General features: G+C 41.1%; 2 protein-coding genes across 4 annotated transcripts; both read left to right on the top strand.

The window, feature by feature from the left end:
- Positions 1-10,104: 10,104 nt before the first annotated feature.
- LOC110718954 (aminoacylase-1-like) lies at positions 10,105-13,050 on the top strand. The gene is made up of 5 exons (XM_021897892.1): positions 10,105-10,116; positions 10,764-10,895; positions 11,035-11,220; positions 12,020-12,259; positions 12,824-13,050. Exons 1-5 carry the CDS (start codon positions 10,105-10,107, stop codon positions 12,935-12,937), a joined length of 684 nt encoding a protein of 227 aa, XP_021753584.1. The 3' UTR covers positions 12,938-13,050.
- Positions 13,051-13,387: 337 nt separating this feature from the next.
- LOC110718687 (aminoacylase-1-like) lies at positions 13,388-18,742 on the top strand. Of its 3 annotated transcripts, none has more exons than XM_021897573.1 (5): positions 13,388-13,899; positions 14,664-15,116; positions 15,618-15,755; positions 16,910-17,158; positions 17,704-18,194. In XM_021897573.1, the coding sequence occupies exons 1-5, from the start codon at positions 13,495-13,497 to the stop codon at positions 17,710-17,712; spliced, it is 1,254 nt and encodes a 417-aa protein (XP_021753265.1). In that variant the 5' UTR covers positions 13,388-13,494; the 3' UTR covers positions 17,713-18,194. The 3 variants fall into 3 exon arrangements, with proteins under 3 accessions (XP_021753265.1, XP_021753263.1, XP_021753264.1); XM_021897571.1 differs by lacking the exon at positions 17,704-18,194 and adding an exon at positions 18,203-18,742 and having other exon boundaries at positions 13,389-13,899; XM_021897572.1 differs by lacking the exon at positions 17,704-18,194 and adding an exon at positions 18,203-18,736 and having other exon boundaries at positions 13,392-13,899; positions 16,919-17,158.
- Positions 18,743-22,874: the final 4,132 nt, after the last annotated feature.

The following is a 22,874-nucleotide window of genomic DNA, read 5'->3' as shown; positions in this document are numbered from 1 at the left end:
CCGCGAGAAGAAAGATTCCGAGAAGTCAGCAAAGGACTCTCGGCAAGACCTCAACTTCCCCCGAAAGAACAGTAAAAATCCAGAGGGAAAATTCTCTCCGATTAATGTTATCTCGGGAGGAATATGCTCTCGGAGGGAGCACAAGCGACACCTTAGGGCTTTGACCCACCAGGTGAACAACGCTGACATTCAGCCTTCCCAGTCGCCGGTGCCGAACATGACGTTCACAGCTGCCGACTGCCGGGGGGTAGCGTTCCCTCACGAAGATCCGTTGGTGATTATCGCCACGGTGGCCAACCACGACGTCAGTAAGGTCCTTGTTGACGGGGGCAGCGGAGCAAACATTCTGTTCCGAAAGGCCTACAATCAAATCAAGCTGAACCCCAAACACCTTACGCCTGTACCCTACCTGGTATCCGGATTCAATGGGGCTTCAACTTATCCAGATGGGAAGGTGACACTTCCTGTCACCATCGGCTGCGACGAGGCAGCCAGGAATGTTATGACTGAATTTTTGGTCATTGACGCTCCTTCAGTGTACAACGTGATTTTGGGGAGACCCATAATTCACGAGATCCAAGGGGTCGTCTCAACTTATCATCAGCTGATGATTTACGTCTCAGACGCCGGATTCCCCGAAAGGATCCAGGGCAGCCAAAAGGACGCCCGAAGGTGCAACTACCTCAAGCCATCCACTAGTCGCCCAGATGACGATGACAAGGATGAGGAGGAGAAAGAAAGAGAAAGAGAGCCCAGCACAAAAAAGCTGAAAGGCCTAAGTGCTTCGGCCCAAGGTTCTGTGCCTAGAGAAAAAGGGCCAGAAAAGGAAAAGGCTAGCTCTTCGTCTGAGCCGAAAGACTCAGAGAGCCAGCCGAAGAACAAAAAGTCTGGGACGCCTGCTGACATAGACAGCAGGCCAGATTGTGAAGAGTCCAGTCCATCAGCAATGGACAAGGACCAGCAAACTGAAACGGTCGAGTTGACCGAAGGAGACGCTGATAAATGTGTATCAATCGGGATGGACCTTGATCCGAACACCCGTTGTGAACTTATTCAGCTCCTTCGGGACAACAGAGATGTGTTTGCTTTCTCGGCAGCTGATATGCCCGGGATAAGTCCAGACCTCATCTCCCATAAGCTTAATGTTGACCCAACGTGTCGACCAATTAAGCAAAAGAAGCGGAATTACTCCGCTAATAAGAACCGAGACATCGCAGCCGAGGTCAAAAAATTGATGGAGGCAGGCTTCATCGAGCCTTGCCAATATCCAGAATGGCTGGCAAATGTGGTGATGGTTCAGAAGGCCAATGGTACCTGGAGGATGTGCGTCGACTTCACGGACCTAAATAAGGCTTGTCCAAAGGATTTCTATCCCTTGCCGAGGATCGATCAGCTAGTCGATTCGACAAGTGGCCACGCCTTGCTTAGTTTCATGGACGCATTCTCGGGGTATCATCAGATCTTCATGCACCCCGACGATCGAGCAAAGACGACATTCGTCACGAACGCTGGGGTGTACAATTACAAAATGATGCCCTTCGGATTGAAAAATGCGGGGGCAACCTATCAAAGGCTTGTGGATCAAGTTTTCGCCGACCAAAAGGGCCGAAACATGGAAGTCTATGTCGACGATTCGATTGTCAAAAGCAAAAAACCTGAGGACCATGTTAAAGACCTGGCGGAAACTTTCGCCACCTTAAGAAAGCATCAAATGAAGTTGAATCCGAAGAAGTGTGTCTTCGGCGTGAAGTCAGGGAAATTCCTTGGGTTCATAGTCAGCAAGAGGGGGATTGATGCCAATCCCTCCAAAGTCAAAGCAGCGCTCGACCTTCCTGAGCCGAAAACAAAGCGGGATGTTCAGCGGCTCACCGGAAGAATGGCAGCCCTCTCGAGGTTCATTTCCAGAGCTTCGGATAAGGGGTTACCTTTCTTCAAAGCCCTGAAACTCCCAAAAACAAAAGAGCTCGTCTGGGAGAAAGAGCAAAAAGAAGCCTTTAAACAGCTTCGGGAGCATCTGGCTCAACTCCCAACGCTGGCTAGCCCAGCAGATGGAGAAACTTTGTACCTGTATGTGGCCGTTAGCCCGGCCACCATCAGTGCAGTACTGCTGAAGGAAGAAAGCAAAAGTCAGCAACCGATCTACTTTGTCAGTCATACACTGACAGATGCCGAGACTCGCTACCCTCTACTCGAGAAAGTCGCTTTTGCGGTAGTAGTAGCTGCTCGGAAGCTGAGGCCCTATTTTGATTGTCATCAGATAGTGGTCTTAACTGATCAGCCGTTGGAAAAAGTTCTCGGCAAGGTTGAAAAATCTGGTAGGCTAGCCAAGTGGGCTTTTGAGCTCACCGAATTCAGCATCAGCTATCGTCCGAGGGCTGCCATTAAGGCTCAAGCCCTAGCGGATTTTTTGGCCGAATGCTCATACCAAGAAGCGCCAGACAATGAAAAGAAAGTCTGGACCGTGTTTACGGATGGATCTTCCACCGAAAATGGTTCGGGGGCAGGAGTAGTGATAACCTCTCCTGAAGGCAAATCCTTCGAGTATGCACTAAAATTTTCTTTTAAGGCCTCGAACAACGAAGCCGAATATGAGGCAGCAATCGCCGGCCTAGAATTGTGCATCTCCCTGGAAGCCGATCATGTCTGTCTGAAAACAGACTCTCAGCTAGTTGCATATCAGATTAGTGGCAGCTACGAGGCCAAAGAGCCCTCCATGATAGCTTATCTTGCCAAGATCAAATCAGTCATTGCAAAGCTGAAAACTTTCGAGGTTCAGCTGATCCCAAGGGGTCAGAATACTCAAGCCGATGCACTCTCCAAACTTGCCAGTTCAACTCTCACTGAGTTGAACAGATCTGTATATGTGGAAGTACGTCGAGTAAGAAGTGTCGACGAAGCACTTGAAGTGTGCTGCGCTGACCCAGAGCCTAGTTGGATGGATCCCATCCTAGCTTTCAAACTTCGGGGAGAGACCCCCAGAGATAGAGCTTTGGCCTCCAAGATGAAGAGAACCAGCTCAAGGTTCATTGTCTTCAGGGGGGAGCTTCTGAAAAAGTCCTTCTCAGCCCCATTGCTGAAATGCGTGGGACCAACAGATGCAGATTATATCCTACGGGAAATTCACCTCGGCATCTGTGGGAACCACATCGGGGGAAGGACCTTAGCCCACAAGGCATTGAGGGCTGGATATTACTGGCCCACCATGATCGCAGATGCTAAGGAGTTGGTCCGGAAATGCGAAAAATGTCAAAAATACGCTCCAGTTATCCACCAGCCAGCAAGGGATCTTCAGCCGATCCTCAATCCACTCCCGTTTGCCCAATGGCGACTGGATATACTTGGACCATTTCCAGAGGCTGTGTACCAGAAAAAATGGCTGATAGTTGGTGCTGACTACTTCAGTAAGTGGATCGAGGCCGAAGCAGCCTCGAACATTACAGAGCAAACTGTCAGGAAATTTATCTGGCAGAATATCATCACTCGTTTCGGCATTCCGAGAGTATTTGTCTTTGATCATGGGAGGCAATTCGATAACTTACCGCTGAAGCGGTATACAGATCAGTTCGGCATCAAACTGGCATATTCAGCAGTATGCCACCCGCAGAGTAACGGACAAGCCGAAGCTGCAAATAAGCAGATCCTAAATGCCCTCAAAAAGAGGGTGGAAGATCAAAAGTCCAAGTGGCTGGAGGAGCTCCCTGGAACCCTTTGGTCCCTTCGGACAACTGAAAAAGAGGCAACGGGCTATTCACCTTTTGAACTGGTGTACGGTGCCGAAGCCGTTCTTCCAGTGGAAATTGGCTCTGAGAGCCTACGAGTGCACCACTTCTCGGCTGAGAATGAGCGACTAATGAAGGAATCTCTCGATTTCCTCGGCGAAGTAAGAGACTCAGCCCGAGACAGAATGGCTGCTTATAAGCAGAGAATCAACAAATTTTACAACCGAAGGGTCCATGCAAGGCCTCTTAAAATTGGAGACCTTGTCCTTCGGAATGCCGCTGCAGTCCAGAAGGGCCGAATCCATGGGAAACTCTCAGCTGCATGGGAGGGGCCTTATGAAATCTGTGATGAGCTGCAGCCAGGGACATACCGACTTCGGCAGTTGGATGGAACCGAGTTGAAAAATCACTGGAACGCTGATATACTAAAAAAATATCATGTGTAAACCCTTCGGGGCAGAACAATCTTTGTAAGTGCATTTTCAATTTATGTAAGGCCTTGGAGCCACCATTTATATAAATGTTTGCAAACTTTTTATCCTTTCAAGTTTCCTTGAGTCTATCTACTCTTTAAGGGTTTTTTATTCAGCCCCGTCTGAACCTTCGCCTTCGGGTAACTGGGTTTCAGATTGCTGACAAAACTCGTCTTTTTAAAGAACACTGGTCTTTTAGCTGAAGTCAAACTTTAGCAAGACTTGTTCTCCAAAGGCATGAGTCCATGGACAATTCTGGGATATTGCCTTAACTGAGCCTTGTATCCCAGAAAGCCATTATCCGAAACATTGCCTTCAGTTGGCCCTGTGTCTCGGATATCCATTTTTTAATGATAGACAGAAAATCAAGGATAACAGCAATAGTTGGAAATTGTTTATTCAGCACCGTCTGAAACCTTCGCCTTCGGGTAACTGGGTTTCAGACTGCTGACAAAACTCGTCTTTTTAAAGAACTCTAATCTTTCAGCTGAAGTTAAGCTTCAGAAAGATTTGTTCTCCAAAGGCATGAGTCCATGGACGATTCTGGGATATTGCCTTAACTGAGCCTTGTATCCCAGAAAGTCATTATCCGAAGCATTGCCTTTAGCTGGCCCTGTGTTTCGGATACCCATTTTCAGAAGCACTACCAGTGCAAGTTTATGTTCAGCAGAATTGAAGAAACAGCAAAGCATCCAAAAACAAAGCTGCTGAAGGAAAGAACATCAAATTGATGATTCATGCTCGGAAATTGAGCTACAAGTTCAAATAAGTTAACAAACTATATCGGCAGCCGCCCACAAGCGGAAAATAACAGCTGCCGAAATACGTACAGAAGCAAAAAAATAAACTGTTTTGTACGACAAGGCAAGCTGAAGCAAAAAACAAACAAGGCAAAAATTCAGAAAGCGGCAAGTCTAAAGTTGAGCGCATGATGAACCGCAAGATTCTGAAGACGACTGCCCGAGTTCCTATGCTTCAGCCCGAGGACCAGACTGATCAGCATTGTTGGGCCTTATGGTGGTCTCAGCCCCAGCGGCAGAAGAAGCAGGCTTTGCACTCTGCCGAGCCTCCCTTTCCCTCTGTTCAGCCTCCAACTCCATTCTCTCAGCTTCTTCTTCGGCTTCCTCGGCCTTAAGGATTTCAGCTTCGATGGGAGTTGCATATTTCATGTGAGGGTCTTCGGGATCCTGGACCCATTCAGCACATTTGGACCAGTCCAACTTCGGCTCAGCATGTAGGCAAACTCTTCGGCACACTCTGAACCCGTTTCTGAAACCCATTTCATACTCTTCTTGGGTATAGACACGGACTTTGAGTAGAGCCTCAGCATCGGCCAACTTCTTCTTTGTCTCCTCCAAGTCTTCCTTGGATTTCTTCAGCTCATCGGCGAGCTTGGAGGAGGAACCTTTCAGCTCATTTAGCTCCTGCTGAACTTGGGAAGCCTCAGTCTGAGCCTGGGCCACTTCTTCCTTTTGTGCCATCAGCTGATCCTCAACTTCTTGGAGCTTAGCTCTCTGAGCTTCAGCAGCAGCAGCAGCCTCTGAGAGTTGGACATCCCTGGCTTGGAGCATCTCTTCAGCAACCATTCTGCTGGCTTCAAGAGCTTCTAGCTGCTGCTGCACTTCAGCTTGTGCAGCAGCTCCACCTTGGAATCGGCTCTCAATGGCGGCCTTGAATTTGGAGATGTCCACTCCCATGTGCTCTTGGAGAAATTTTTCCCCTTCCATCAGTGGGGGAAAAACTTCCTTCTCCATAGCATCGCAGAAGGTTTTGAGGGCTTCAGCAGCTTTCCTCTCATATTCTTCACCCTTCTGCTGCTGCTCTTCAGCTGCTGCTTGCTTCAGCTTAGCAAGCTTTAACTCCTCCTCGGCTACCTTTTTGTCGTGCTCGGCAGCGTCCACCCTATCTTGTAGGGTATCTATCAGCTCTACAGTGAGAGTCTGATTGTGCACGAACTGGAAACAGGAGCACAAGTTAAAATAAAAAATAATAATAATAATGATAATTGAAGAGCTGAATTTAAAAGGAAATAAAGGCAAGGAGAATCACCTGCATCATCAGCAGTTGGTTAGACCTGGCTGGGTCAGGAACCGATCTGCTGGATTCGCCCATCCCAGCAGTGGCCTTCAGCGACCAGATTCTTGCCCTATCTACTTCGGACATGCCAGCAAAATCGCCGAAGTAGGCTGCAGCACCTTCTCGGTTCCGACCCCATATGAGGTCCCAGATGTGATCTGGGATTGGAATTCGGGGGGCCGAGAAACCCATTTCTCCAGATTGCAGCGTCTGGAAGGAAGGAAAGGATGACGATGGAGCTTCTTTAACTTTGGATGGCTCGGCATCCCCCTTCTTCTCAGAAGAGTCAATTATTATGACTTCTTCTTCTTCAGGTGTGAGGACGAAGGCCTCAACCTCTCTTGCAATGTCTGTCGTGAAACCCACAGCACGGGGCATCACAGCATCCTCATTCCTGTGCTCAGCAGCACTCTCTTGAACTTCTTCTTGGACCCCTCCCTTAGGTTCGGGAGTTTTCTGATCCACCTCCATCTCGGGAGGTGGCGGAGAGGTCTTCAGAGGTGATTGAGGTGGTGGCCGGGGAACCCTCAGCGATCCATTAACTTCCTCGGGTTCCCTTATATCAACGCCGATGGTCATCGGCCTCCGCTGAAAGTCATGCGGGCCGATGATGGCCATTCTTCGGCGCCTTTTCTGAAGCGGCTGCTCGTCCATATCTGAGTCTGAAGACTCTTCTTGTATCTGGTCTTCGGGACGAACAGGGGATTTCCCTTCTATGTGTCTGTTACTCTCTTCAGACTGTAAAAGACAGGGGGGAGGGAGAATGTGAGTAAAAAAAAAACAAACAAAACAACAGAAACAGACAGTCTAAAAACTCACCGAGGTCTTCAGCAAAGCCTCGTCTTCTTCAGCTGCCCTAGCTGCAGCTTCTTCTTCAGCAGCCCTGGAGGACCCTTCTCCTCCTTCACAAGCTTCAATAACCCGTGCAACCTCCTCGGCCGTACGGGCAGCTTCAGCTTCTTCGTCCAGCAGCTGAAACCAGGGATCTCTCTTCTTCCACCAAGGCTTTTGCCTCTGATACAGAGCAACAACCTCAATTTGGAAGTGGGAAGAGTCTAGATGAACTTCCCTGTGCCTCGGCTTAGTGATAGAGGGGGCCCGATCAGATACAACTCGTTCTCGGTTGACGCCAAGACGAGCGTAGTTGATGCCGACGTTGGTCTCGTCCCGCTCTGAAGAAGAAAAGGAGAAAGGTCAGTTCAGTTAGGTTGGCACATCATAAAAAAGTGAAGTGAAAGAGGAAAAGAGATAATTAAAAGGCCTCGGCCCCAGCTGAAGAAGCTTACCATCCTTAAACTTTCGGCTGAGGCCGACAGCTGCTAGCATGTTCTCTTGGAAAACATAATGCGTATCGGGGAGCCAAGTCTCCGGGATGTGCTGCATTCGGCCGCTGCCCCCCCCGGTTCGGCAGCTTGCCGAAGATGTTCTGTTGATTAAGGTTCGGGTCTGGGCCGTTATCTTCGGGAGGACCTAAACTTCCCATGTCGGGATCAGGCTCAGCAAGATACCGGGGAGCGCTGAAGACGCAAGGGTGGCTCGGGTCCGTGGGTGCTCTAACCCAAATCCATTGGCCTCTCCAGTCCTTGTCTGAAGAGTCGTTCGGCCACATGGTTAGGTACGGGGGCCGAGACTCAATCCGGTACCACCCAGAGCCATGACTTCCGTGCCCACTTTGAATATTTGGCACTAGCCGATGGAGCTTTTTGAAGCAGTGCAGGTTCGGCACATACCTGAAGAACTTGCAGACCCATAAGTATGTCATCACCCTTCGGATGCTAATGGGAGTTAGCTGGCATAGGGAAATATTATAATGGATCAGCAAGTCTCGGACGAATACGTCCAAAGGGAACCTCAGCCCATACTGAAGTTGTCTTGTGTACACCCCCACATACCCCGGGGGTGGACGGTGGATTCTATCGGATGCCACGGGCATTCGGCACCAATACCCATCAGCTTCAAGGATGCCGTAATGCAACTCAATTTGTTCGGCAAACCGATATTGTTCGGCATTCTCCACCCACCATGAGTAGGGGCGGTTCTTTATCATGGCCGAAGCTACTTCGGCATCCTCCCACTCTGAAAACCCGGGAAGGATATCCCAAAGGACAGCGGGAACTTCATCGTCTCGCCCAGAAGCGCTCGGCCCCTCCGTTCTCTGAGGAGGAGCCGAAGAAATGGGAGTCGCCCTAACCCCTTCAGCAGGGTCAGACTCTGCTCTTCGTCCATTCCAGGTCCCAATCCTGTCCCTGGGATCGGGAATTGGCCTTGCTCTTCTTGGAGCACGGGCTCTACCCCTAACTCCTCTCGTCATTGATAATTTCGAAGAAAAAGTCGAAAAAAGGGGGAAGGAGTTCAAATTTGAAGAAAAATAAACTAAAGTCAAAGGAATTTACCTTAATCTGAAGCGAAAGTCGCCGATTTACGAATTGGTAGTGACGAGTCTCAGTTTCTAAGCTTAATGCTCGGGGAATCTGCGAAGTTTTGATGCGGGTTCTTGGGTTCTCTCGAAAGTTCTGGGTTGTGTTGGTGAATAAGTGAGGAGAGACGACGCGCCTCTAATTATATCTCCAGAAATGGGAATTTGGAGAGTTCGCGTTTCAATTTCTCTTAAATACCCCACTAAGTAACCGTTAAACACGCGACCTTGCGATTAAACCGCCCATTATCCGTCCAACTTCCACAATTATCCGCCTTAACCGTTGTTATCTCATTAATTGCGGTTTAATTACGGTTTAAATTCACATTTGTGGATTAATTGAATCATTCACTTCCCTCCTTTTCTGATTAAATCAAACCCGACCCGTCATCCTTCCAAATCGGGTTTGGGGGGCAAGTTGTTTGGGTCCAATTTAGTCCAATTGGGCCTAGTCATTAAATGATCCAATTAAAAGCCCAAGGTCAAGGTTCAACTCTCCAAATGCGCCAAAGTCAAAGATCAGTCCTCAAGGCAAGCCAATTGGGCTAAGGCCCAACCTTTCCATACATGCCAAGGTATAAAAGCCATCAATATTACATTTTTATGGGATTTTCAAAAAAAGCCTCAAGCAATTAATTCTCTTGCATAGTGTTCTCTTTCTACACACAGTACTGACTCTAGCATCGGAGGGGCCTTCCTCGGCAACACCCCCGAGGCTAGTTTACGTGTGTTTACTGTGCAGGAGAGCTTCGGCCCAATATCACTTGGACCGAATCCAGTCTTCTCCACTTCATCGGACCTCCGGCAAGGTCCCATTGTTTTCATCCGAAACATACATGACGAATTTTATTTCCCAATTCGGATGTATTAGAACTCACCACACTGAGTTCCTTTCTCCCCACTTCTTGAGCAACATTGTGCATCAAATCATGTATTCGTCCTTCTTTACATCTTGAAAGAAACATCTGCGTAGCAAAATAAAAAAATGATCCTCTGCTGCATCTTCAATTCTATGCTTTGACCCCCGTCAAGTGACTCAATATATCCTTGCGCCATCCAAAGACTATTCATTTCCTCCCTCTCTATTTCAAAATCATCCAAAGAAGTCTATTTTAAGGTGTTGTGATATTGTGGAAATATTCCAATTTGAGAGTGATTTATAAAATACAATTGTTCTTGAGTGATTTTGGTATTGTCTGTCAGGGATTTGTCATGAATTTACAATCTTCTGAAGCTGAAGCAGGTATTGACATTCGGGTTCCACCTACAGCTGATCAGAAATCACTTGAAAGGCGTATTGCTGAGGAGTGGGCTCCTGCTTGATTTTTTTCTTGCTGATTCATACAATGAAATAATAACCATTGTTGCCTTGCATTGTGATTCACATTTAATATGCATGCTTATGCTATTATTTGATCCGATGGTATATGCTGTACTAATGTAGCTGTTTCAATTGTGGTGGTTCTCTATGGCTCTACTTGTTTAGAACTTGCCTCGGAAAGGGATTCAAGTGTATAGACTGCATCAGGAATGTTAAAAGCTTAATCACAAATTGCAATTGATAAGAATCAATGAACAAGAAATGCCAGCAAGAGCATTATTCTTCTCTCTTATCATCTGGACCTGTTATGTAAATTCCTGTTCATATGGCCACATGTTGAATTTTTTCTTCTATGGTTGAAGCCTTGTAACGTTGTAAGTCTTTTACGTGTGCTATAAGGCTTGAAAACTTGTAAGAAATGTGCTTTATATGGGCTTCAGTCAAATAGTTTTTTTATTTTTTATTATTATATTTTTTTAATTTATATTTTTCAATTTTGTAATTATAATCAATTGATACCGAGGTTTTCATGGACTGTTTAAGCATGAGCTCTAATCTGCAGAGAATGTGAACTTGAACTGAAAGTACATGAATCCAACCTTTAGATATCAAATCCCAAGTTTAGGTGCATATACTAACAAGTGTATATGAATTTTTGGGATGACGCATGTGTGTACATGTGATAGTTACACCCCTACACTAGTACTTTGTTGATATCCCCTTTTCTGTTTGACTGATATGGTTTTGGCATGTGGCAGTTCAAGCAGAAGGTTCCAGTGGTTGACAAATTTGGCAAGCCTGCTCTCACAGCTGCTGATGATTCAAATCCCTGGTGGGTTCTTTTAGAAAAAGCTGTCCGTGATTCTGGTGGAATAGTTAGAAATCCGGAGGTAAGCTTTGGAACAACGGATGCTCGTTACTTTAGGCAACAAGGTCTGCCAGCTATTGGATTCTCTCCTATTGCAAATACTCCGCTCCTTCTACATGACCACAATGAGGTACATAATAGCTTCTGTCCTTAGATAACAGTTGCCTAAGATACAATTGTTCTTGAGTGATTTTGGTATTGTCTGTCAGGGATTTGTCATGAATTTACAACCTTCTGAAGCTGAAGCAGGTATTGACATTCGGGTTCCACCTACAGCTGATCAGAAATCACTTGAAAGGCGTATTGCTGAGGAGTGGGCTCCTGCTTCACGCAACATGACATTTGAGGTAGCAGTTGCTTGATTTACAAGATTATTTTCTTGCTGATTCATACAATGAACTAATAACCATTGTTGCCTTGCATTGTGATTCACATTTAATATGCATGCTTATGCTATTATTTGATCCGATGGTATATGCTGTACTAATGTAGCTGTTTCAATTGTGGTGGTTCTCTATGGCTCTACTTGTTTAGAACTTGCCTCGGAAAGGGATTCAAGTGTATAGACTGCATCAGGAATGTTAAAAGCTTAATCACAAATTGCAATTGATAAGAATCAATGAACAAGAAATGCCAGCAAGAGCATTATTCTTCTCTCTTATCATCTGAATCTGTTATGTAAATTCCTGTTCATATGGCCACATGTTGAATTTTTTCTTCTATGGTTGAAGCCTTGTAACGTTGTAAGTTTTTTACATGTGCTATAAGGCTTGAAAACTTGTAAGAAATGTGCTTTATGGGCTTCAGTCAAATAGTTTTTATTTTATTTTTTTAACTTATAATTTTCAATTTTGTAATTATAATAAAATTATAATCAATTGATCACCGAGGTTTTCATGGACTGTTTAAGCATGAGCTCTAATCTGCAGAGAATTTGAACTTGAACTGAAAGTACATGAATCCAACCTTTAGATATCAAATCCCAAGTTTAGGTGCACATACTAACAAGTGTATATTTTATAGTGCAGACTGTATCATGAATTTTTGGGAAGACGCATGTGTGTACATGTGATAGTTACACCCCTACACTAGTACTTTGTTGATATCCCCTTTGCTGTTTGACTGATATGGTTTTGGCATGTGCAGTTCAAGCAGAAGGTTCCTGTGGTTGACAAATTTGGCAAGCCTGCTCTCACAGCTGCTGATGATTCAAATCCCTGGTGGATTCTTTTAGAAAAAGCTGTCCGTGATTCTGGTGGAATAGTTCGAAAGCCGGAGGTAAGCTTTGGAACAACGGATGCTCGTTACTTTAGGCAACAAGGTCTGCCAGCTATTGGATTCTCTCCTATTGCAAATACTCCGCTCCTTCTACATGACCACAATGAGGTACATAATAGCTTCTGCCTTATTTGTTTTATCTTTCAGGTGGAAACAATTTCAAATTTGATGTGCTCTCTTTCTGATTGTAAGTATTGATATAGAAATTTATTTGTGGAATCAAGCACATATTTACATTGCATGTTACCAAGGTTGCCTTTTTATGAGAATATGAGATAGATTATGTATCCAGCCTGTTACTAGTGTGGAGTTGTTAACTTCATAAGTGCTAGTTTTGGTTAAAATTTCTTTCTACTTGTAACTAGTAATTCTGTACTTGTTAGGAGTGTTTTATGTACTTGATACTTTTGGAGTCTTCTTTATACTTTGCTGATTAAATTTTGAACTTAACTTCTATTCTTGTGCACTATATAGGATGTACTAGAAACTTTATCCAGTTGTATCAGATTTAAATTCAGGTCCTCAACTGAAATACAACCCTCTGAATGTTGTTCGGTGTGCTGTGGGAGCCAGCAATTGTTGCTCTTCTACTCTGCATTCTTACAAACTACTTGTATCATTTACATTAGGTTTATACTTACTTTCTAACAATTGCATTTTTACTTGCTGCAGCACCTAAATCAACGGGAATATCTTAAAGGAGTTGACATATATGCTTCTATAATCAAAGCTTATGCTTCTTTTGCAGAGGAGACAGAAGCTAATGCTTCCAAAGCTGAGTTGTAAAAGAACGATTAGTATCTTTGCCCATTGTTAGAAAACTGTACTTTTCATCCTCATCACCCATGCAACCAAACTGAACTTCTCTCTAACACCATTGTTTATAACTTGGTGCAACCTGACAGAAGATCTCAAAGGAGCAGATAAATAAGCTTCTATCATCCCGGCTTATGCATCATATGAGCAAGTGTTTAAGAATTATAATAGGATATTATTGTATTCACTAAATATGGAAAGTAATTAGGGAAATCAAATTATTTAAAACTTCGTGATATCACATGAGATGTCAATCAAATCTGAATCTGCTAAGTTCACATTATGGAGATGGTTTTTCGCTTCATCATTAGTTAGAATTCACAACTAATCATCTCCCATGAAAGGACATTTCATCCCAACTATTCCCAAATAATATGATATAAAAAGGGACATTAAAACATAGAGGCTGTGCAAGTGTGCATCTATAGTTTTGGTCATAGCGTAGCCATAGTTATTGACTTATTGTTGACTTATATCCCCTGCCGCTATCTGAAACTTAAGCAAAGTTCACTCAAAACTCCATTAAAATGGAATCAAGAACAAAACCCATCTTCTTCCTCTTCTCAATTCTCTATTTTCTCTCTCTTCTCTTCATCTCAATCACAGCAACCCAAAACCCATCTTCATCAATCATTTCCAGATTCCAAGAATACCTTCGAATTAACACTGCTCAACCAAACCCCAATTACTATGAAGCTGCTGATTTTATTCTATCTCAAGCTAATTCTTTATCCCTTGAATCTCAGACTATTGAATTTGTCAAAAATAAACCCTTAATTTTGCTCAAATGGTCTGGAAAAAACCCTAATTTGCCCTCAGTTATCCTTAATTCTCACACCGATGTTGTTCCGGTTGAATCCCAGAAATGGACTTATGACCCTTTTGGTGCTCATATCGATCCTCAGGGCAATATTTATGCCAGAGGTTCTCAGGTAATTATTTCAATCTAATTTTTAGAAAATTATTTTTATTGCAAATGAAGAAAAACTATATACGAAGTAGTACTATTATTGGGTATTTTGTGGAGATGAACTTTGTATAATTCATACTTTATACTCACGTAGTGATTATGGTTTTATCAATTTTGACTCTATGTTTTCCTTGCTGCATGATTTTAATACTACCTTTGTCCGGATTTAGTTGTTGCATTACTGGTTCAAATTATACTATCCACATGATTATTAATTCTGGCTGGAAGAAGTATAACGGCTTTAAATTGAGGGCGGTGGAGTTGAACATGAAGAAGGGATTGTGTATTTGAAAAAGGAAGAGGTGGGTAGTAGAGAAAATACTGTATTTTGCAATGAAAACCTGTTTTATTGTAATAGAATTGAACTTTGCCAAGTCCAAGATGATGTACCTTGTTTTTTAGTCATTCTTATATGGCTATGAATTGTGATGAAATACTTGCAAGCCTAATAGTTGTGAAGTCAAAATTTTTGTCCTTTGATTATAATGGTTATACTGCATGTAGAATTTGTTGTAAGGTAACAATAACCTGCTGCATATCTGTATATCTGTATTGGTCAATTAAATACCGCCTCTTTTTAAGTCTTTATAATCATAGGGTAAAGCTGTGTACATGTCACTCCTTAAACATGTTAAGGATGGGAGCTTATAAAGGTGCATAGGTATTGTTGTTGTATACTCTGTAGATGGCTGATTATCTTGTGTGGGACTTTTGTTGGCTGTGTAGGATATGAAATGTGTGGGTTTACAGTATTTGGAAGCTATTCGGAAGCTGAAGGATTCTGGGTTTGAGCCCACTCGTACCATTTATTTGACCTTTGTGCCGGATGAAGAGATTGGAGGGCATGATGGGGTGGAAAAGTTGGCTGAGTCTGATTTGTTTAAAAAAATGAATGTGGCCTTTGTTCTAGATGAGGGACTTGCATCACCAGGAGAAAAGTACCGAGCATTTTATGCAGAGAGATCACCAATGTGGACAGTGATCAAGGCTACAGGAGCTCCTGGACATGGCGCTAAGTTGTATGATAATACAGCAATGGAGAATTTGTTAAAGAGTATTGAGATCATAAGGAGATATCGAGCGTCACAATTTGATATGGTAAAGGCTGGCTTGAAAGCTGAAGGAGAAGTGGTTTCGGTGAATATGGCGTTTCTGAAAGCTGGCACTCGAACTCCAACTGTAAGTCTCTGCCCTGATTTTCTCCAGGCTTTATGTACTGTAGTCAGTAGTAGAAGCAGCTTCCATGTTGAATGTTTAGTTCTGCTCTCGAGCCCTGTTGTCCTCTTATCTTCATTCTTTTTTCTTCATTTCTTAAAGCTTTGGATTGAGCAAAGGAAACTATTAGTGCCAATCTAGGAAAATCTTAAAAGTAGACATAAAGTTACATAATCTGTTTGAAAACAAATAGTTGACTCTCTCCACAGTGCTGGAATCATGCCTGTTAGCTCGTAGTGAGACTTTCAGTTATGTACCAATTGTACACAGCAAAGGTTGCCTTTTCATCCCAGTTATCAATTTGCTCGTTGAAGCATGCCTGTTCCAGGGCCTGGTTTCTGGTGAAGGTCAGGGAGATGGGACAGATAATGGTTAATTATCAATATAGTACTTGATAGTAGGATGAGTGATGAGATGTCTTATGCCTTAGTTTAAGTTCTAACATGGAGATTTTCTTTCTTTCAGGGTTTTGTCATGAACTTGCAACCTTCTGAAGCTGAAGCAGGTTTTGATATTCGGGTTCCACCAACAGCTGATCAAGAAGCCCTTTTAAGGCGTATCGCTGAGGAGTGGGCTCCTGCTTCACGGAACATGACATTTGAGGTTAAAATTTCTTGTCTGAAGGACTCTTCTATCAGTTTACGTGATAATCATTTAATATTCCCAACCTAGTGCCCCTTCCCCTCCCAATTTATTGAAGAATTATATGTGATGTGTGTATTTCATGTTTATTAGTTTGACAAAATCTCATTAATCTTCCTAACATTTTGATAACTAGTCAAATAGATAGCCATGAGTCATGAGCTATGATTAATAAATGCCTGCGGGGATGGCGACTCTAGATTCTTCCTCTACGCAGTCTTTATCTAAGGAAGTTGGAGGAAAAATGGGATTTTCTTTGATGATTGCCAATGCTTGTTCTAGTTTATCCATCCTTTTGGTTCTTAGATTGCTTACACTCAACATATCATAGCATGGGAAGAGATCAAAATTCAGTATTTGTCCTCTAGGTTATTCTTCCTAGATTTCAAACTCCCCTGAATGTAGTGAATTAAGGACATACAAATGGAAAAAGTCCCACTTCTCAAAAATTCCAGATTTAGAATCCATTGAGAGTAAATCAAATGACTGAATTAGATTTCCTAAGTTGCCCAACTTATACCGTAGAAAGTGTAGATGCTACAGTTGTGTTAGGGTTGTCTGGCTAAGCGTAGATTCGACAATTGAAGTAGATTTGAATCACTACAGTGAATCTGACTAATGAATATGCTGTTGTTAATTGACTGTACCAAACTTAATAATAATATCCAAAATGCTGTTCCTATCAGCATTTCTATGGCTTAGACTGTGATTTCAAAGTGCAGAGACAAATTTGCCTAATGTTTGTAAAAAATTACGATATATTTTCTGATGGAAAGGTACTCAAAAGTTTGACTTGCTTCTTCCTCAAAAAATTATGTCATGCTCAGCCTACAATTATGTATGTTTATTTCCTTGTAGTATGGTATTTTACATGCTTAAAATTTTATGTAGTAGTACTTGTTAATTATATGGCTACTTGCAGAACATTTTCTACAGAATCTACTGCTGTTATCTGCTAGCTGAATAAAGTAATGTCATGTGCTGCAATCTGTGTTTATATTACTGATGATGTCTATTATCATTTTCTCTTTACCAAACAAGGTCAAGGATATGGAAGGTGAAATAGTGTAATTATCTGTTATCTTCATTATGCCAGTTGACTAATATGTGTGTAGTATGGGCAGTTTAAGCAGAAGCAATCTGTGCTTGACAACTTCGGTAACCCAGCTGTCACTGCTTCTGACAATTCGAACCCCTGGTGGGCCCTTCTAGAAGAGGCTGTTCGCAGTGCTGGTGGAGAACTTGAAAAGCCAGAAATTTTCCCTGCTTCTACAGATTGTCGTTACTTTAGGCGACAAGGTCTACCTGCTATAGGTTTCTCTCCTATGGCAAATACTCCAATTTTACTACATGACCACAATGAGGTACAGAATATTCTTGCCTTGATTCTTATTCTCTTCCTTGTATTGCATGGACCTAATCCACTTTTGTCTAGTTGTATGTAAATTCAGTTTCTGAGACTGTTGATAAGAAATCCAAGCCTGGACTCAATCCCATGATCATATAATCATATTGAGAACCCTATTTTATTGTTGTTATGAACTAATCATCCTTGGTCTTAAAACCTGAAACATTAAAGATCTGGCTTCCCCTCTTTTAATTCTCTTATAATCTTATTATGGGCGCGGTCTGTTTGATATCTGTATGTATTTGAGTGGGAAGGGTGACAAACTGTCTCCATCTCATAATCTGGTACTCTGGTTTTTAGGGGGTTAGTGCTGGAGGGGCTTCTATACTCGAAAGAATTAGATCTAACTGCCACCACGCACTCTCTACGTAGCTCAATCGGGAAGGAAAATGGTCACTATATTTGAACCCTGGCTGTGGCCGGGATGGAATTAATCTTACCAACTTATAATTCTAGTGTTCTCATTGATGGAATATACTTCATTATCTCTTTTTGTTGAAGGTCGTGTGAGCAGTAAGCCAGTGGGTGGGTTTATAGGATTCACTTATGCCAATACAATACAAATACAAGAGGGAGTTGATTTTTACACTCCAAAATTGATTTACTCCCTCACACACACAATTATGGGAAATCATATCCTACAAGAGGAGTATACAGACATGGGTTCCAGCGTATCCACTAGTTTAGGAATAATGAGTTACACCTTATAGTAAAATGTAAGATGACATATTTCTGTTGCACCCAGTAGATATCAGACACTAGAAAAGCAGTTAAAATTTTAACATTTCGAACGTTCTCATTGTGCTAGGCTGCTAGCATAAAAACTCAACAATTCTTGCCTTTGTTTCAATCTGTTGGGTTCTGTTTTGGAATCCAAGGCTGGCTTATCAGTTGCGTTTAGCAATCATGAATCCTACTAACTTCTACGGAGTATGTCTTACGGTCTCCTTTACAAGCAAAAAGAATACTCGATATTTCTGACACATTTTCCTTGTTGCAGTTTTTAAATGAAGCAGAGTATCTAAAAGGAGTCGACATATATGTGTCTATTATCAAAGCTTATGCATCTTATGCTGAGCATGCTGAAGCTAAAGGTTCCGTCTCCAAAGATGAATTATGAGAGGTATTTTCTTTTAGAAGACCCAAGACTCTGCATCACAATTCTTTGGAGGATTGCACTCTTCCAATTTCAAGTACTTCCTATTACATAGCATGTCAGAATGATCTGTTGCTGAAACAGTCAGGTGTTTTGTTTGCCTGGTGACGACTTCAATTGATTCAGCTTCATCTGTGTAAATTTGGAACTTCCATACTTCATTTTTTAGGTTTCACAAACTTACCGGTTTATTGATGTTATTAGCACGGCCAAAATGCAGAACTGAACTCACTGACAGCTGTGTATAAAGTTTTCTCCTTTCCATATGACTGATATGAGTACTCCATTTCGAGATAACAATTACACTTTAGCCATTTCGAAATAATGATTACTCTCCCTTTAGCCGTTCTGTAATATATGACCCATATTACTTTATTACCCCCATATTCTGTATCGTTTCTTACTGCATTCCACTATTATACTGGGACTTTGGATGTTATAATTTTCAGTTTCCAATAATTGCTCTTTCCTTCTTGACTTCTTATCCTCCTAGGCTGCTGCTTGAAAAATGGCTACATTGGGTGGATTAAATTTAGCCCAAATTTGTGATGGTTACTGACAATAATATCCAACTGCTCCTTAATGTCCTTAACCTGACGAGAGATTCTTTGAGCTTGACTCACCTCCTTTTTCTTACCAGAAAAAAAGCGGCGTACCTTTTTAAGTGTATGGAGCAATTTATCATCCTTGTTGCCATCAAGCTGCTTGAGCTTATCAGCACGGGTGAAGAACTCATCGAACAGATATAGCCTGAAAGAAACATCTGCGTACCAAAATCAGGAAATGCTCCTCTGCTGCATCTTCTATGCTTTGATCTCTGTCCAGCGACGCAATGTAGCCTTGTGCTATCCAAAGGCTAATCAACTCCTTCCTCTCGAGTCTATAATCTTTGGGAAACAGTGCACAATAGCTAAAACAATTCTTCAAAGAGGGTATAAGGTTGTGGTAACTAAGCTTTAGTATGGACATAATTTCATTATCACCATTTCCAATTCCAGCTAATCCGCTGTGCTCAAATGTCTGCCACTTATCCACAGGCTGCCCAATTAGAAGGCTTCCTACCACCTTTATAGCCAATGGGATGTTATAGCATTTTTCAACAATCTTCTTCCCAATATCAACCAAATCAGGATGACTTGCGTGCTGGTGTTCCCCTTCATCAAATGCTACAGACTCGAACAAGAGCCACGAATTCTCTTCAGATAAACCTTGCAGCTTGTGCGTATGTTTTTCTCCAATAATCTTTGCAGTAATCTCCGCTCGTGTAGTCACCACAATTCGACTACCCTCTTGACCCAGCACGGGTGAAGAACTCATCGAACAGATATAGCCTTGAGGTCCTCGATATAGCCTCGTGTTGCGTGGGAGAGTTCCCGCTTGGATTCAGCATCAAGGAGCACATTCTTGATGGTTGAGACAGTTTTGTTGAGGTCTTCAAGTTGAGATTTGTATCCCCACATGTCACAAATCTCTTTGATGATCGCAGACCCAATAACTTCAATGAGCTTTTCAGCAACGATGATTTCGAGTTCGGCCATTGAAGATTTGAAAGAGAGGAGAAAGAAGAGATGGGAAGATTTAGAAGGAAGCTGTAATTTGAATAAGGAGTAATTGAGTAGTGTTCGAATGAATAAGTATGTACTTCACCACTACCAAATTGTTTACTGCTGGGGCTCACTTCATTATTGGACGGTGTAAATTGACATGTGAATATAAAGTGTATGGAGTAGAAATTAGCTAAAAGTACTTTTTTTTTTTTTTTTTTTTTTTTTTTAAGGGAGCTTCCTAAAAGTACTTAAAATCACCAAAATATGATTAAAGAGAAGAAAAAGCTAGGACAATGGCGAGTGAAATGCGGAAAGAGGCATGATTGATTGTAGAGTGGGACTCACTTTTAATTATAATGAGCTCCATTTTTACCGGGGCTCACTTGTGAAGTCACTTTCGAATATAAATTAATATTTTTCAGTTGGCTTTTATGAAATAGAATAGAATAAACAACACAAAGTAAAGTTATGAAATAATTGAATCATACGAAGTTTTTGCATAGTATGACTGTTCGGATTAATCTGCATATCATCAATTTTTACTGAATATATTACATTTTATGACTGTCATATTTTCAAATAGGTGTAATTTAGTATTAGTTGGTAAAATAGTCATAACCTTACAAAAAAAAAAAAATAAGTTAGTAAAAATAGTCAAGTTACTTTGTACTTTCATAATAAGTACATCACTTTTACCTTGCACGTTTGCTAAATGCTAATGAGCTTGATATACTTTAAATATCTTTAATTAAATTCAATAAAAATCATAAAAATACACAAGTATATTTTTATCATATACTACACATAGATTAACCCAAAATCAATTAGTTAACAGTTTTTAATGTTACATATTAGTCAAAGTCAAAGTTAATACGAAAAAGTAATGTAAAAGTCTTACTTCCTCCATTTCTTTTTTATATTCTCATTTTGACTATGCATGGTCCTTAAGATGATCCTTTACCATAAATAATTTTAATTACATATTACCAAAAATTATTAAGTCACTTTTAATTATAATGAGCTCCATTTTTACCGGGGCTCACTTGTGAAGTCACTTTCGAATATAAATTAATATTTTTCAGTTGGCTTTTATGAAATAGAATAGAATAAACAACACAAAGTAAAGTTATGAAATAATTGAATCATACGAAGTTTTTGCATAGTATGACTGTTCGGATTAATCTGCATATCATCAATTTTTACTGAATATATTACATTTTATGACTGTCATATTTTCAAATAGGTGTAATTTAGTATTAGTTGGTAAAATAGTCATAACCTTACAAAAAAAAAAAATAAGTTAGTAAAAATAGTCAAGTTACTTTGTACTTTCATAATAAGTACATCACTTTTACCTTGCACGTTTGCTAAATGCTAATGAGCTTGATATACTTTAAATATCTTTAATTAAATTCAATAAAAATCATAAAAATACACAAGTATATTTTTATCATATACTACACATAACCCAAAATCAATTAGTTAACAGTTTTTAATGTTACATATTAGTCAAAGTCAAAGTTAATACGAAAAAGTAATGTAAAAGTCTTACTTCCTCCATTTCTTTTTTATATTCTCATTTTGACTATGCATGGTCCTTAAGATGATCCTTTACCATAAATAATTTTAATTACATATTACCAAAAATTATTAAGTCTTGATATTATAAAACTACATATTGAAACAAATATAACACTTTAACACATGACTATATAATAAGACTATAAAAAGAAACGAGAGAAGTATAATGAAATTATGAAGTGAGGAATGGAGAAAGTAATAAACAGTGGAAAAAGTTAAACCATTTTCCTTTAACAAGGAAAAAAAAAAGTTAAGTCTATGTATTAGTGTATTACGGAGTACACCAAATGAGATAAAGAAAGTACAATCATGTGATTCATGTCCAACAATAACCAATTATCTTGCGTCAAAAAAAAAAAAAAAAAAAAAAAAAAAAAAAAATTAAAACCAATTATCTTATAGCTTTAGACTTTAATAAAGTAAAATGTTTAGTGGTTGGTGGCCCTGACTTGTGCTCAAAGTCCACAAATCCACGTTGAAAAGAAATCAATTCTATCGGAATTTTTTGATGTCCGAGATTTACTACTCCGTACTATTTAGCCACGTAGGTAGCTATCATCAAGTATAAACATGGAGATAGAACGCAATTAAAGATGATATATACCTTTAAAAGGACTTGTATGTTTCGTGGAAACACTTGTTTTCACACTTGACAAGTAACAAGTAATACTAAACCAAAAATGCAAACAATGTAAGAGATACTGATCCAAAAGACAATGATATGATTTAATAAATCTTTCTTCTTTGTATACTTGCATTTCTACCAATGATCATATTATTGACATTTGGGAGTGGGTTAACATCCACAACGTGTTCTACTAATGACATTTGACATTTAGAATAGTGTTGCAAGAATATGAGTAGAATGCAAACCTTCTCAGAGGTTATTATATTATACAGTAGAAATTTCTAGCACTGTAAAATAGGTGACTATATGAGATGAATGTAAAGTGGCCAGTGGAGCGAAGCGGGTTTAGGTGGGCCAGGCCGTGGGTTTGTGACCTAGGATTGGGCTGGATAAGAAATTGGGCTGGACTAGTTAACATTGCCTTTCAAGGGCCAGTTTGGAGCTTCATGCAAACTTAGCGTTTTTGTCAATGTCTCGATTTACGTGTTCACATTTTAATAAGCAAAACGAGGCATTTACGTTACTTTTTTGTGAAATCTAAGCTCAATTTGGCCCCTTAAGCCCTAAAATAGCCCCCAAAACCTTTAACGGAAGGTTTTCCAACACGCAAATCGATAAAAAAAATATTAATAAATAGAGAGTGGGTCCCATTAACGGAATTTTTTAACGGCGGAATAATGGCAAGGTTACCGTATGGAAACAAAATGTATATTGGGTTTACAGTGTAGAAAGTGATATAAGTTGGGGCACAACGTAGAAA

This window comes from Chenopodium quinoa, unplaced genomic scaffold (genome assembly GCF_001683475.1).
Source record: "Chenopodium quinoa cultivar QQ74 unplaced genomic scaffold, ASM168347v1, whole genome shotgun sequence".
In the NCBI taxonomy this organism is placed as follows: domain Eukaryota; kingdom Viridiplantae; phylum Streptophyta; class Magnoliopsida; order Caryophyllales; family Amaranthaceae; genus Chenopodium; species Chenopodium quinoa.
This window is presented reverse-complemented; position numbering and strand designations above follow the sequence as displayed.